Source organism: Cheilinus undulatus, linkage group 22, assembly GCF_018320785.1.
Source record: "Cheilinus undulatus linkage group 22, ASM1832078v1, whole genome shotgun sequence".
In the NCBI taxonomy this organism is placed as follows: domain Eukaryota; kingdom Metazoa; phylum Chordata; class Actinopteri; order Labriformes; family Labridae; genus Cheilinus; species Cheilinus undulatus.
Window position 1 is genome coordinate 35,605,090 of NC_054886.1, and position 10,593 is coordinate 35,615,682.

The 10,593-nt window shown below is 41.4% G+C and overlaps 1 protein-coding gene across 1 annotated transcript; it reads left to right on the forward strand.

Annotated features, from left to right (window-relative positions):
• The first annotated feature begins 182 nt into the window (after positions 1–182).
• On the forward strand, positions 183–7,985 carry LOC121504412. Its single transcript, XM_041779141.1, has 4 exons — positions 183–318; positions 4,519–4,821; positions 7,303–7,472; positions 7,561–7,985. Exons 1-4 carry the CDS (start codon positions 231–233, stop codon positions 7,603–7,605), a joined length of 606 nt encoding a protein of 201 aa, XP_041635075.1. The 5' UTR covers positions 183–230; the 3' UTR covers positions 7,606–7,985.
• The last annotated feature ends 2,608 nt before the right edge of the window (positions 7,986–10,593 follow it).

The window sequence follows — 10,593 nt, forward strand, 5'->3', positions numbered from 1 at the left end:
TTCTATTGAATCTGTCTTTGGTCTCCATGACAACCAGCAGCAGACCATAATAGCACTTTTACAGCTCCTGCAGGACTGTGTGAGGATATGAGACGAGACTGTGACATCTAGTCTGACCAGCAGAGGGCAGTCATAAGCCTAGCAGCGTCAAAACTGCCTGAAATAGAAGCAGAGAAGAAGAAGCTCCAGAGTGGCGCACGTGAAGATGAGTCAGAGGAGGACCCTCCAGCATGGAGGTCTCTGGGTCTCTGCAGAACTGTCCGCTTCCTATCGTCCTGCTGGTCCCGGTTCTGCTGGTTTCTGTCGGGGCTCGGTCGGGTGAGTTGTTCGGTTAATCGCTGGTTTACTTCAGTCTTCTACTGTTGAGGCAGGGACTGTTGATGAAATCAGCCGATGAAACCCGGAAATAGTCACCAGAGACCGGCTAGTGGGGAATCCCGTCTGAGTAATACAGGGGTATTCAACTATAGTTCAACCGGGACGAGTTTGAAAACCAAGAAACGTGGCCTGGTGCCCAGTAAGCAGCTGGTAATGTCACATTTCAAACCAGTACAGATTGATTTAAATTTGGAAACATGACAGAAACACAAAAACAGAGCCGTGTTTGAACACAACCTGAGGTAGAAATGTGTTTTCACTTGAATTAAAATAAATAGAATAAATAATAATTTTGCTGCCATCTTACCCAGGCATGGATCAGACTGTCACGGTTGTAGCTACAGTTGAAAAGGAAATGTTTTCTACTCGGTATCTCGGGGCTAAATCTGTTAGCATCGCTAGCCACGCTTCAGAACAGCAGTACATTGTTGGTAGGCTGTTGCTAGGCTACGCGGAGTGTTGCATTCAGGGTCTGAAATACTGTGGGAATTTATGAAAACTTCCAGAACAGTTGCCCTCTGCTGGAGATTGGTTCATGGGCCGCTGGTTGAACAGGCCTGGTCTAGATGATGGGAGTTAGCCTCTAACTGAATCTGAATGGCACAAACAGATACAAATCCTCAGAGTCCCCCTAAGTCATCTGCTCAAGTTAAAGCTCCTCAGAGTCTCTGCCAGGAGGTTAAAGCTCCTCAGAGTCACTACCAGGAGGTTAAAGCTCCTCAGAGTCACTACCGGGAGGTTAAAGCTCCTCTGAGTCACTACCGGGAGGTTAAAGCTCCTCAGAGTCTCTGCCAGGAGGTTAAAGCTCCACAGAGTCACTACCGGGAGGTTAAAGCTCCTCAGAGTCTCTGCCAGGAGGTTAAAGCTCCTCAGAGTCTCTGCCAGGAGGTTAAAGCTCCTCAGAGTCACTACCGGGAGGTTAAAGCTCCTCTGAGTCACTACCGGGAGGTTAAAGCTCCTCTGAGTCACTACCAGCAGGTTAAAGCTCCTCCGAGTCACTACCAGCAGGTTAAAGCTCCTCAGAGTCACTACCGGGAGGTTAAAGCTCCTCCGAGTCACTACCGGGAGGTTAAAGCTCCTCCGAGTCACTACCAGCAGGTTAAAGCTCCTCCGAGTCACTACCAGCAGGTTAAAGCTCCTCCGAGTCACTACCGGGAGGTTAAAGCTCCTCAGAGTCACTACCGGGAGGTTAAAGCTCCTCAGAGTCACTACCGGGAGGTTAAAGCTCCTCTGAGTCACTACCAGGAGGTTAAAGCTCTTCAGAGTCTCTGCCGGGAGGTTAAAGCTCCTCAGAGTCACTACCGGGAGGTTAAAGCTCCTCAGAGTCACTACCGGGAGGTTAAAGCTCCTCTGAGTCACTACCAGGAGGTTAAAGCTCTTCAGAGTCTCTGCCGGGAGGTTAAAGCTCCTCTGAGTCACTACCGGGAGGTTAAAGCTCCTCAGAGTCTCTGCCAGGAGGTTAAAGCTCCACAGAGTCACTACCGGGAGGTTAAAGCTCCACAGAGTCACTACCGGGAGGTTAAAGCTCCTCAGAGTCTCTGCCGGGAGGTTAAAGCTCCTCTGAGTCACTACCAGGAGGTTAAAGCTCCTCAGAGTCTCTGCCAGGAGGTTAAAGCTCCTCAGAGTCTCTGCCAGGAGGTTAAAGCTCCTCAGAGTCACTACCGGGAGGTTAAAGCTCCTCTGAGTCACTACCGGGAGGTTAAAGCTCCTCAGAGTCACTACCGGGAGGTTAAAGCTCCTCTGAGTCACTACCGGGAGGTTAAAGCTCCTCAGAGTCACTACCGGGAGGTTAAAGCTCCTCAGAGTCTCTGCCAGGAGGTTAAAGCTCCTCAGAGTCTCTGCCAGGAGGTTAAAGCTCCTCAGAGTCTCTGCCAGCAGGTTAAAGCTCCTCTGAGTCACTGCCAGGAGGTTAAAGCTCCTCAGAGTCTCTGCCAGCAGGTTAAAGCTCCTCTGAGTCACTGCCAGCAGGTTAAAGCTCCTCTGAGTCACTGCCGGGAGGTTAAAGCTCCTCTGAGTCACTACCGGGAGGTTAAAGCTCCTCTGAGTCACTACCGGGAGGTTAAAGCTCCTCAGAGTCACTACCGGGAGGTTAAAGCTCCTCTGAGTCACTACCGGGAGGTTAAAGCTCCTCTGAGTCACTACCGGGAGGTTAAAGCTCCTCTGAGTCACTACCGGGAGGTTAAAGCTCCTCTGAGTCACTACCGGGAGGTTAATGCTCCTCAGAGTCACTACCGGGAGGTTAAAGCTCCTCAGAGTCTCTGCCAGGAGGTTAAAGCTCCTCAGAGTCTCTGCCAGCAGGTTAAAGCTCCTCTGAGTCACTGCCAGGAGGTTAAAGCTCCTCAGAGTCTCTGCCAGCAGGTTAAAGCTCCTCTGAGTCACTACCAGCAGGTTAAAGCTCCTCTGAGTCACTACCGGGAGGTTAAAGCTCCTCTGAGTCACTACCGGGAGGTTAAAGCTCCTCTGAGTCACTACCGGGAGGTTAACATGTGTGATCAAAGTCTGCACTAGTCCACGCTCACACAAAAATGTAAGACATGATGACCAAAAACAACGAACATGACAGGTTGAACAGTTTAGTTTATTGTGTCTGGTGATAAACACAGCACCCTCTAACAGTTTATCACTGATGATAAATGATAGTTTAGATCAGTGTTACTCAACCAAGGAGCCAAACTGTTGACAAATACCTTTGAAACAATCTAAGTGGTGAAAAGTGTCTAAAAGGGTTAAAGTGGCGATAAAAATAAGCTAAAGGTAGCAAAAAGGGGCAAAAGTGGGGGAAACTGGGGAAGATTGGAATAAAATGGCAAACAACTTGGTGAAAAGTGGCAAAAGATGGTGTCAAAAATGGTTAAATAGCAGAAAACACGTAGCAAAGATGACTCAAATTGGCAAAAAGCAGCTACAAGGGGTAAAAACGAGTGAAAACAGGTGAAATTAGCATAAAATGGCAAACAACTTGGTGAAATGTGGCAAAAATGGGCAAAAAGTGGCAAAAATGGATAAGAAGTGGCAAAAGATGGTGTCAAAAATGTCACAAAGCTGAAAACACCTAGCAAAATGAGTAAACAGTGACTAAAATGGGCAAAAAGTGGCAAAAATGGGTAAGAAGGGGCAAAAGATGGTGTCAAAATGGTCAGAAAGTAGAAATTAGGTAGCAAAAATGAGTTAAAAGCGACTAAAATGTGCAAAAAGTGGCAAAGATGGGTAAAGTTGCAAACTTGGCATAAAATGGTAAACAACTTGGTGTAAGGTGGCAAACATGGGAAAGAAGTAGCAAAAAATGGTGTCAAAAATGGGCAAAAAGCAGAAAATGGATAGGAAAAATGAGTAAAAAGTGACTAAAATGGGCAAAAGGTGGCAAAAATGGGTAAAAACGGGTGAGAAGTAGCAAGAGATGGTGTCAAAAATGGTCAAAAAGCAGAAAACCGATAGCAAAAATGAGTAAAAAGTGACAAAAATGGGCAAAAAGTGGTAAAATGTGTAAGAAGTGACACAAGATGGTGTCAAAAATGGTTAAAAAAAAAGGCAGAAAACAGCAAAATTGAGTAGAAAGTGACTAAAATGGGCAAAAAGTGACTAAAATGGGCAAAAGTGGTAAAAAGTGTCATAAATGGGTAAGAAGTGACAAAAGATGGAATAATGGTTAAAAAAAAAGCAGAAAACGGCAAAATTGAGTAGAAAGTGACTAAAATGGGCAAAAAGTGGTAACAATGGGTAAGAAGGGGCAAAAGATGGTGTCAAAAATGGTCAAAAAGCAGAAAACCGATAGCAAAAATGAGTAAAAAGTGACAAAAATGGGCAAAAAAACAGCTAAAAGTGGTAAAAATGGGTTAAAAGGGGCAAAATTGGCATAGAAAGGCAAAAAACTATTTGAAAAGTGACTAGAATGGGGAGGAAGTGGCAAAAATGGGGGAGACGTCACTCAACTGGGGCCAAATATGGGGCCAAATTGCAAATAAGGGCAATGGAAATATACAGACATAAAATATGTCTGACAGTGAAGTTTGACAACTAAAGCCTGCTGTGTAGGAAACAAACTGATCAATGTGACCTGCAACGGATGAATTCTGAGGTCAGAGGATCCCTGGTTTAGTTAAAGAATCCTGGATTAGTGTCTGTGTTTTTGTCTTCTTTTAGACCCTGGCTGGACGGCCCACCTGCTGTGTTCATGTCTCCAGGACAAAGACATCCTCGGCATGATGATCACCACGCCTGACCTTCCAGACAATGAGTACTGCTTCTTCATCCGGGACGGCCACGAACAACCAAAATACCAGAACGCTGCGTTTGCTGGACGTATGTTCGGGACAGGAGGTCCTAATGTGACCATGAAGGAGGTGACCAGCAGCGATGAGGTGCAGTACACCTGCCGAGGCTGGTACAAAGGCCCCGGGAATGAGACCAAAGAGACCATGTGTCCCGCCAACCTGACTCTCCCAGGTGAGTGATGTCTGTTCTACTGAAGCATGGATCTAACACACACACACACACACCTGTTAACCTGTTCTCCTGATGATGTCATGGTGATGTAGAGGACAGGATGTGGTCTCATGAAGGTTATGTCCTTGTCTCCTCTCTCCTTTCATGCTCTCCTCATGGATTCCTGCTGGTGGGTAATCTTCATCCAGTTTTAGACTCCAGTGTTCAGTCTGAACAGCTGTGTAGAAGTTCTGGTCTAAAGTTTCACCAAACCCTAATGTGGACTAGCTCACCTGTAGTTATGTTTGTTACCATGGAGACGGAAGGGTCATTGATTAGTGCAGACCAACATTCAAAGTCCCCTAAACACCCTCCTTCTTCCTGGATTCTCTAGTACAGGGGTTCTCAGCGTTGGGGTCAGGACCCCATTTTCTGCCAAGTTTTGTCTCCTCTAAATCCATTCTTTTCATTTTCTTTTTCCTGTTAACAATTTTAAGACCCATTTTTGCCCGTTTTCACCATATTTCATTATTTTTATGCCCATTTTTGCCCGTTTTAACAAAGTTTCATTATTTTTATGCCCATTTTTGCCCATTTTAACCACGTTTCATTATTTTTATCCCCATTTTTGCCAGTTTTAACCATATTTCATTATTTTTATCCCCATTTTTGCCAGTTTTAACCATATTTCATTATTTTTATCCCCATTTTTGCCCGTTTTAACCATATTTCATTATTTTTATGCCCATTTTTGCCAGTTTTAACCATATTTCATTATTTTTATCCCCATTTTTGCCAGTTTTAACAAAGTTTCATTATTTTTATGCCCATTTTACCTGTTTTAACCACGTTTCATTATTTTTATCCCCATTTTTGCCAGTTTTAACCATATTTCATTATTTTTATCCCCATTTTTGCCCGTTTTAACCATATTTCATTATTTTTATGCCCATTTTTGCCAGTTTTAACCATATTTCATTATTTTTATCCCCATTTTTGCCCGTTTTAACCATATTTCATTATTTTTATGCCCATTTTTGCCCGTTTTAACCATATTTCATTATTTTTATCCCCATTTTTGCCAGTTTTAACAAAGTTTCATTATTTTTATGCCCATTTTACCTGTTTTAACCACGTTTCATTATTTTTATCCCCATTTTTGCCAGTTTTAACCATATTTCATTATTTTTTTCCCCATTTTTGCCAGTTTTAACCACATTTCATTGTTTTTATCCCCATTTTTGCCAGTTTTAACCCATTTTTCTTCCCATTCCACCAAGTTTATGACCCATCTTTTCCACTTTAAACCCATTTGGCTACTTTTTAATCCAGTTTTTTATGCCTATTTTTGCCACCATTTGCTTATTTTGTGCTATTTTTATCTAATTTTTACCATTTCTGCTTCCTTCAAATCCCCTTTCAACACCTTTTTCACCAGTGTTTGCCATTTTTAACCTATTTTAATTCTGTTTTAAAGAAAAGGGATTTACATTTTTAAGAAGGCCAGTTCCTACGACACAAAAGAATAATAATAAAAATATTGTTTTCATAAGATTGGTAATTATTCAGGTTAAATATAAAATAAGGATATCATAGCGTAGCTTTACAATGACCCTGATTTTCCTGACCTCCATGGTCCCCCAGTTTGGCTGGGCCCCAGAACAGTGGGGGTCCCTGGTCTCTGGTCCCTTTATTTTGGGGGTTGTGGGCTAAAAAGGTTGAGAACCACTGTACGTACAGTATGATTACTGGTGGAGCTTACTGAGATGACGAGGAGCAACAACTGTGATTCCAAAAAAGCTGGGATGCTGTTTGAAACGTCATAAGTCAATGGCAGTCAGAGCTCATAAACCCATTTTTTATTCATGATAGGATAAATAATCTATCAGATGTTCTAACTCAGACATTTGATCATTTTATGAATCATCTTCTTGAATCAGCAGCACGACTCAGAAGAGTTTGATTTCTCCCCTGGACAGCCCACATACCGCTTTACTTCCATGTACTACTTAAAAACGGCCACACCACGGCTCACCTTCTCATGTTTAGGTCAGGTGAAGTGCCAGAGGGAAATCTCAGACAGGAAGGCAGCAGCCATTAACTGGAGCTACAGCGCCCTCTAGTGGCCGGAGATTCATTACAGTTTAAAAGAGCCTCACAGACCAGGATTTCAAATGACAGGAAATGAGTTTAACCAACTGGTAAATCTTGTGATGACTAATTTAATGAACAAATTTAACCATCCCTTTCAAAATTACATCTAAAAATGTCAGAAAAAAATGTTCCTCAATGTAAAACTGTGAGGATTTAAATTATATCTCACAATCTCTATTTGTGGGTAATGGCTCTCATCATGGTTGGCCTTATACACATTAAATAAGTCATGTGGCTGCTGGGTATGAGATTTAAAGAATACGTGTGTTTTCAAACATCAGTGTGCACCCAGATCCAAACCCATGTGTGTGATGAAGAGAGTTAACACGAATGTTTTCTGGTCTGCAGGTGGACCCACCCCGAGACCTCCAGGACTGCCAGAGATCGCACTGATCGTTTTGGCTTATGTTATCATTGGAGTTACTGTCGTCATTGTTGTGAGAAGATGTGAAATCAGGATATTCTGCACTAAAACAGAGGAGAAAAGAGATGCTCCAGTTAAATTTTATCATGATAAGGTGGATGGCAGCAGTGAGGATGAGGATCTTTGTACTAAAGTTTAAATCAGCTGTACTAAGGTAACTGAATCTACTGTTTCTGTGTCAGAGGATGCTGGGGCGTCTACAGTCTCTGATCAAACTTCAGTTATGAGGAGGACCTGAACCTGTCAGACTGCTGACCTACCAGGACTAAATAGGCAGTAAAACTACAAAGCCCAGCATGCCTTGCTGTAGTTGACACCTCAGTGTGAGCTGGTCCCTCCTCAGAGGATGTGCTGATACTTCAGGGTCAGTTTAAAGTTCTGCTGCAGCTCTAGCTGGACGTCTGCACTGTAAGTGTGTTTCTGTGATCTAGTATGGACCTTTGTGATGCTGAAGGGTTCATCTCTATTTTTATACTACATTACCACAGTGACCTGCTGATCTGTGTTTTTATCATGATACTTCCTGTTCCTCCATACTAACCCAGTCTTACTGGACTATTTTTATCCTTCCCATGTCAAACCGCTGCTCTGCTGCTAATCAGTCACATGTCACTTTACACAAACATGCCGAGCTGCTGTTCTTGCACAGAATGTCTGTGTATACAAGCTTAAATTCATATAGATATATATTTGATAATGGGAAAAAAAAACATAACAAATTTATAATTTTGGAAATAGCAAATTAGCGAACCATGGAGAGGGGGTGGAGTTATTTAAGTGTTTACTTCCTAGACTTCTTCCTTCCCACTCCTTTTTGGATATGTAAATCAAATTGTTGCATGTGATATTCGCATTATTATTATTATTATTATTATTATTATTATTATTATTATTTGTTTTTGATTTGATCATTTTGTCTATGAGCATTATTTTTTTTCTTTTCTTTGTATAACCACTTTGCACTGTTTTACACATTCAAGATAAATTTCTATCTGTCTGTCTGTCTGTCTGTCCGTCCGTCCGTCCGTCCGTCCGTCCGTCCGTCCGAGGCCTGCACGGCGAAGCTGGATTTTCTCTTATGGAGACGCCAGTGTTCAGCAGCAGTCCCCAGAGGGTTAAAGTTCTGCTGCAGTCGGTGACTGGCCGGTCCAGCTCCGAGAACTTTTCTTCTACATCACAGAGCGTACCTGGACTGGGTACAGGTGCTTTTAGTCTCTTTCTATTTCGTACTTCTGAGAATGTCCTTGTGGATTTTTAGTGTTTTCCTGTCTGGATCTCAGGAACTTTATTCACCAACATCTAGAGTTTCCAGTCAACACTAGAGTATCAAAAGGTCAGAGGTCACTGTGAAGTAAACCATATAGTTATCTCTAAGCTGCATGACTTTTTTTTTTTTTACACAAATGTCATTTAATGTTTGAATGTACTATATTTAAAATTAAAGAGGTGCTCTTAAAAGACTGTTGGTTGTTATTACATAGATATTCTAAGAATGCTACTAAAATGTGTTCTTCTCTAGAAAGCAGGCACTTCTGCCCCTTGTCATTATTGTGGCGTTTAACCCATTATGCCCTCGTAAACCATTTTGCTGTTTTTGCCCCTTATTTACATTTTTTTGGCCGTTTAACTCATTTCTGCCACTTATTGACACATTTTTGCCCATTTTCCCACTTTCTAGCCATTTCTACCATATTTTTTTTTACTTTTTTTTTGCAATGTTTAAGCCAATTTTGCAACTTTTTCCTACTTTTTGGGCAACCTTTTCTCCCATTTTTAAAATATTTATCTCTTTTTGCCACCTTTAACCATTTTTGCCACTTTTTTACCCCTTATTCTCACCTATTTTGGTGATATTTTAACCCACTTTTTGCTCATTTTGCCACCTTTTTGATACAGTTTTGCCCATTTTGTAATGTTTAACCCAGTTTTGCCGTGTTTGCCCCATTTCTTTGACTTTCAGCCTCCCATTTTGCCTCTTTTAACCCTTCTTTTACCATCTTTTTGGCAAAGTTTAATCCACTTTGCTTTTTTTTCTGTGATGTGTAACCCACTTTTTTGACATGTTTATCTCATTTCTGTCTCTGATGGGGCAAAAATGGGTTAACAGAGGCAATAATAGTACTGGTAAAGTGGTAAAAATGTGTTGACAAACCCATTAATGATCCATTTGAATTCTGTAAAAAAAAAGAGCTTCACATTTTGAGGAAGGCTACCAATAAATACTAGGGCAGTGGCTGTCATCGTTGCACTATGAGGGGGTCTCCAGATGCCCTAAATAAAATTAAGAATATTTTAAAATTGCACTGTTACCACTTTACACCAATTTTGCCAAATTTTAGCACATTTTTTGCTACTTAAAGCCAAATTTTTCTTCATTTTAAACCCTTTCCAGCACTTTCTTTCTGCCTGTTTTTGCTTCTTCTAAACCAATTCTTGCCACTTTCTGCCTTTGTTGCCTCTGTTGACCCATTATTGCCCATACTATACCACCTTTAACACCCGCTTTTGCCCATCTTAACCACTTTTCACTATTTGATATATCCATTTTTGCCCGTTTAACCCATTTCTGACTATTTTTCTGTCTCAGTTAACTTTTTTTTTTACCAGTTTTTTAAATTTTTCCATCCCATTACAACAAATTTCCACCAATTTTTGCCACTCTAAACCCATTTCAGACACTTTTTTAACCCCCTATTTTCACTATTTATGCATTTTTCCCCACTTGAATGCATTTTGTCATTTTTTTGGTTATTTTTATGTCACTTTGATCTAATTTTTGCCACTTTAGTCACTTTTTAACCTCTTTTTTTCCCACTATTTATGCTGTTTTTCCCCACTTAAAGCCATTTTTGGTTATTTTTATGCCACTTTTATCTAATTTTTGCCACTTATAACCCATTTCTTCCACTATTAAAATCCAACTTTGCCACCTTTTCACTATTTTTGCCATTATTAACCCATTTTAGCAATATTTAACCCATTTTAATTTGTTTTATCAAAAGGGATTTACATTTTTAAGAAGGATATTTAAGACAGAAATGAATATAAAAGATACTTGTTTCACTGATAAGAGCTATTATTCAGGTTCAGTATGAAATATGGATACCACGGTTTAACTGTATAAAGGACCATGGTTTAGCTGACCTCCATGGTCCCCCAGTGTGGCCGGGGCCCAGAAAGCTCTCCTCTTTATCCCCCTTATAGGCGGCCTTGGA

Coding starts and splice junctions, on each gene's coding strand:
- LOC121504412 (XM_041779141.1), top strand. CDS start 231: ATGGAGGTCTCTGGGTCTCTGCAGAACTGTCCGCTTCCTATCGTCCTG. Junction 319..4,518: donor TTCTGTCGGGGCTCGGTCGG/GTGAGTTGTTCG, acceptor GTCTTCTTTTAG/ACCCTGGCTGGACGGCCCAC. Junction 4,822..7,302: donor CGCCAACCTGACTCTCCCAG/GTGAGTGATGTC, acceptor TCTGGTCTGCAG/GTGGACCCACCCCGAGACCT.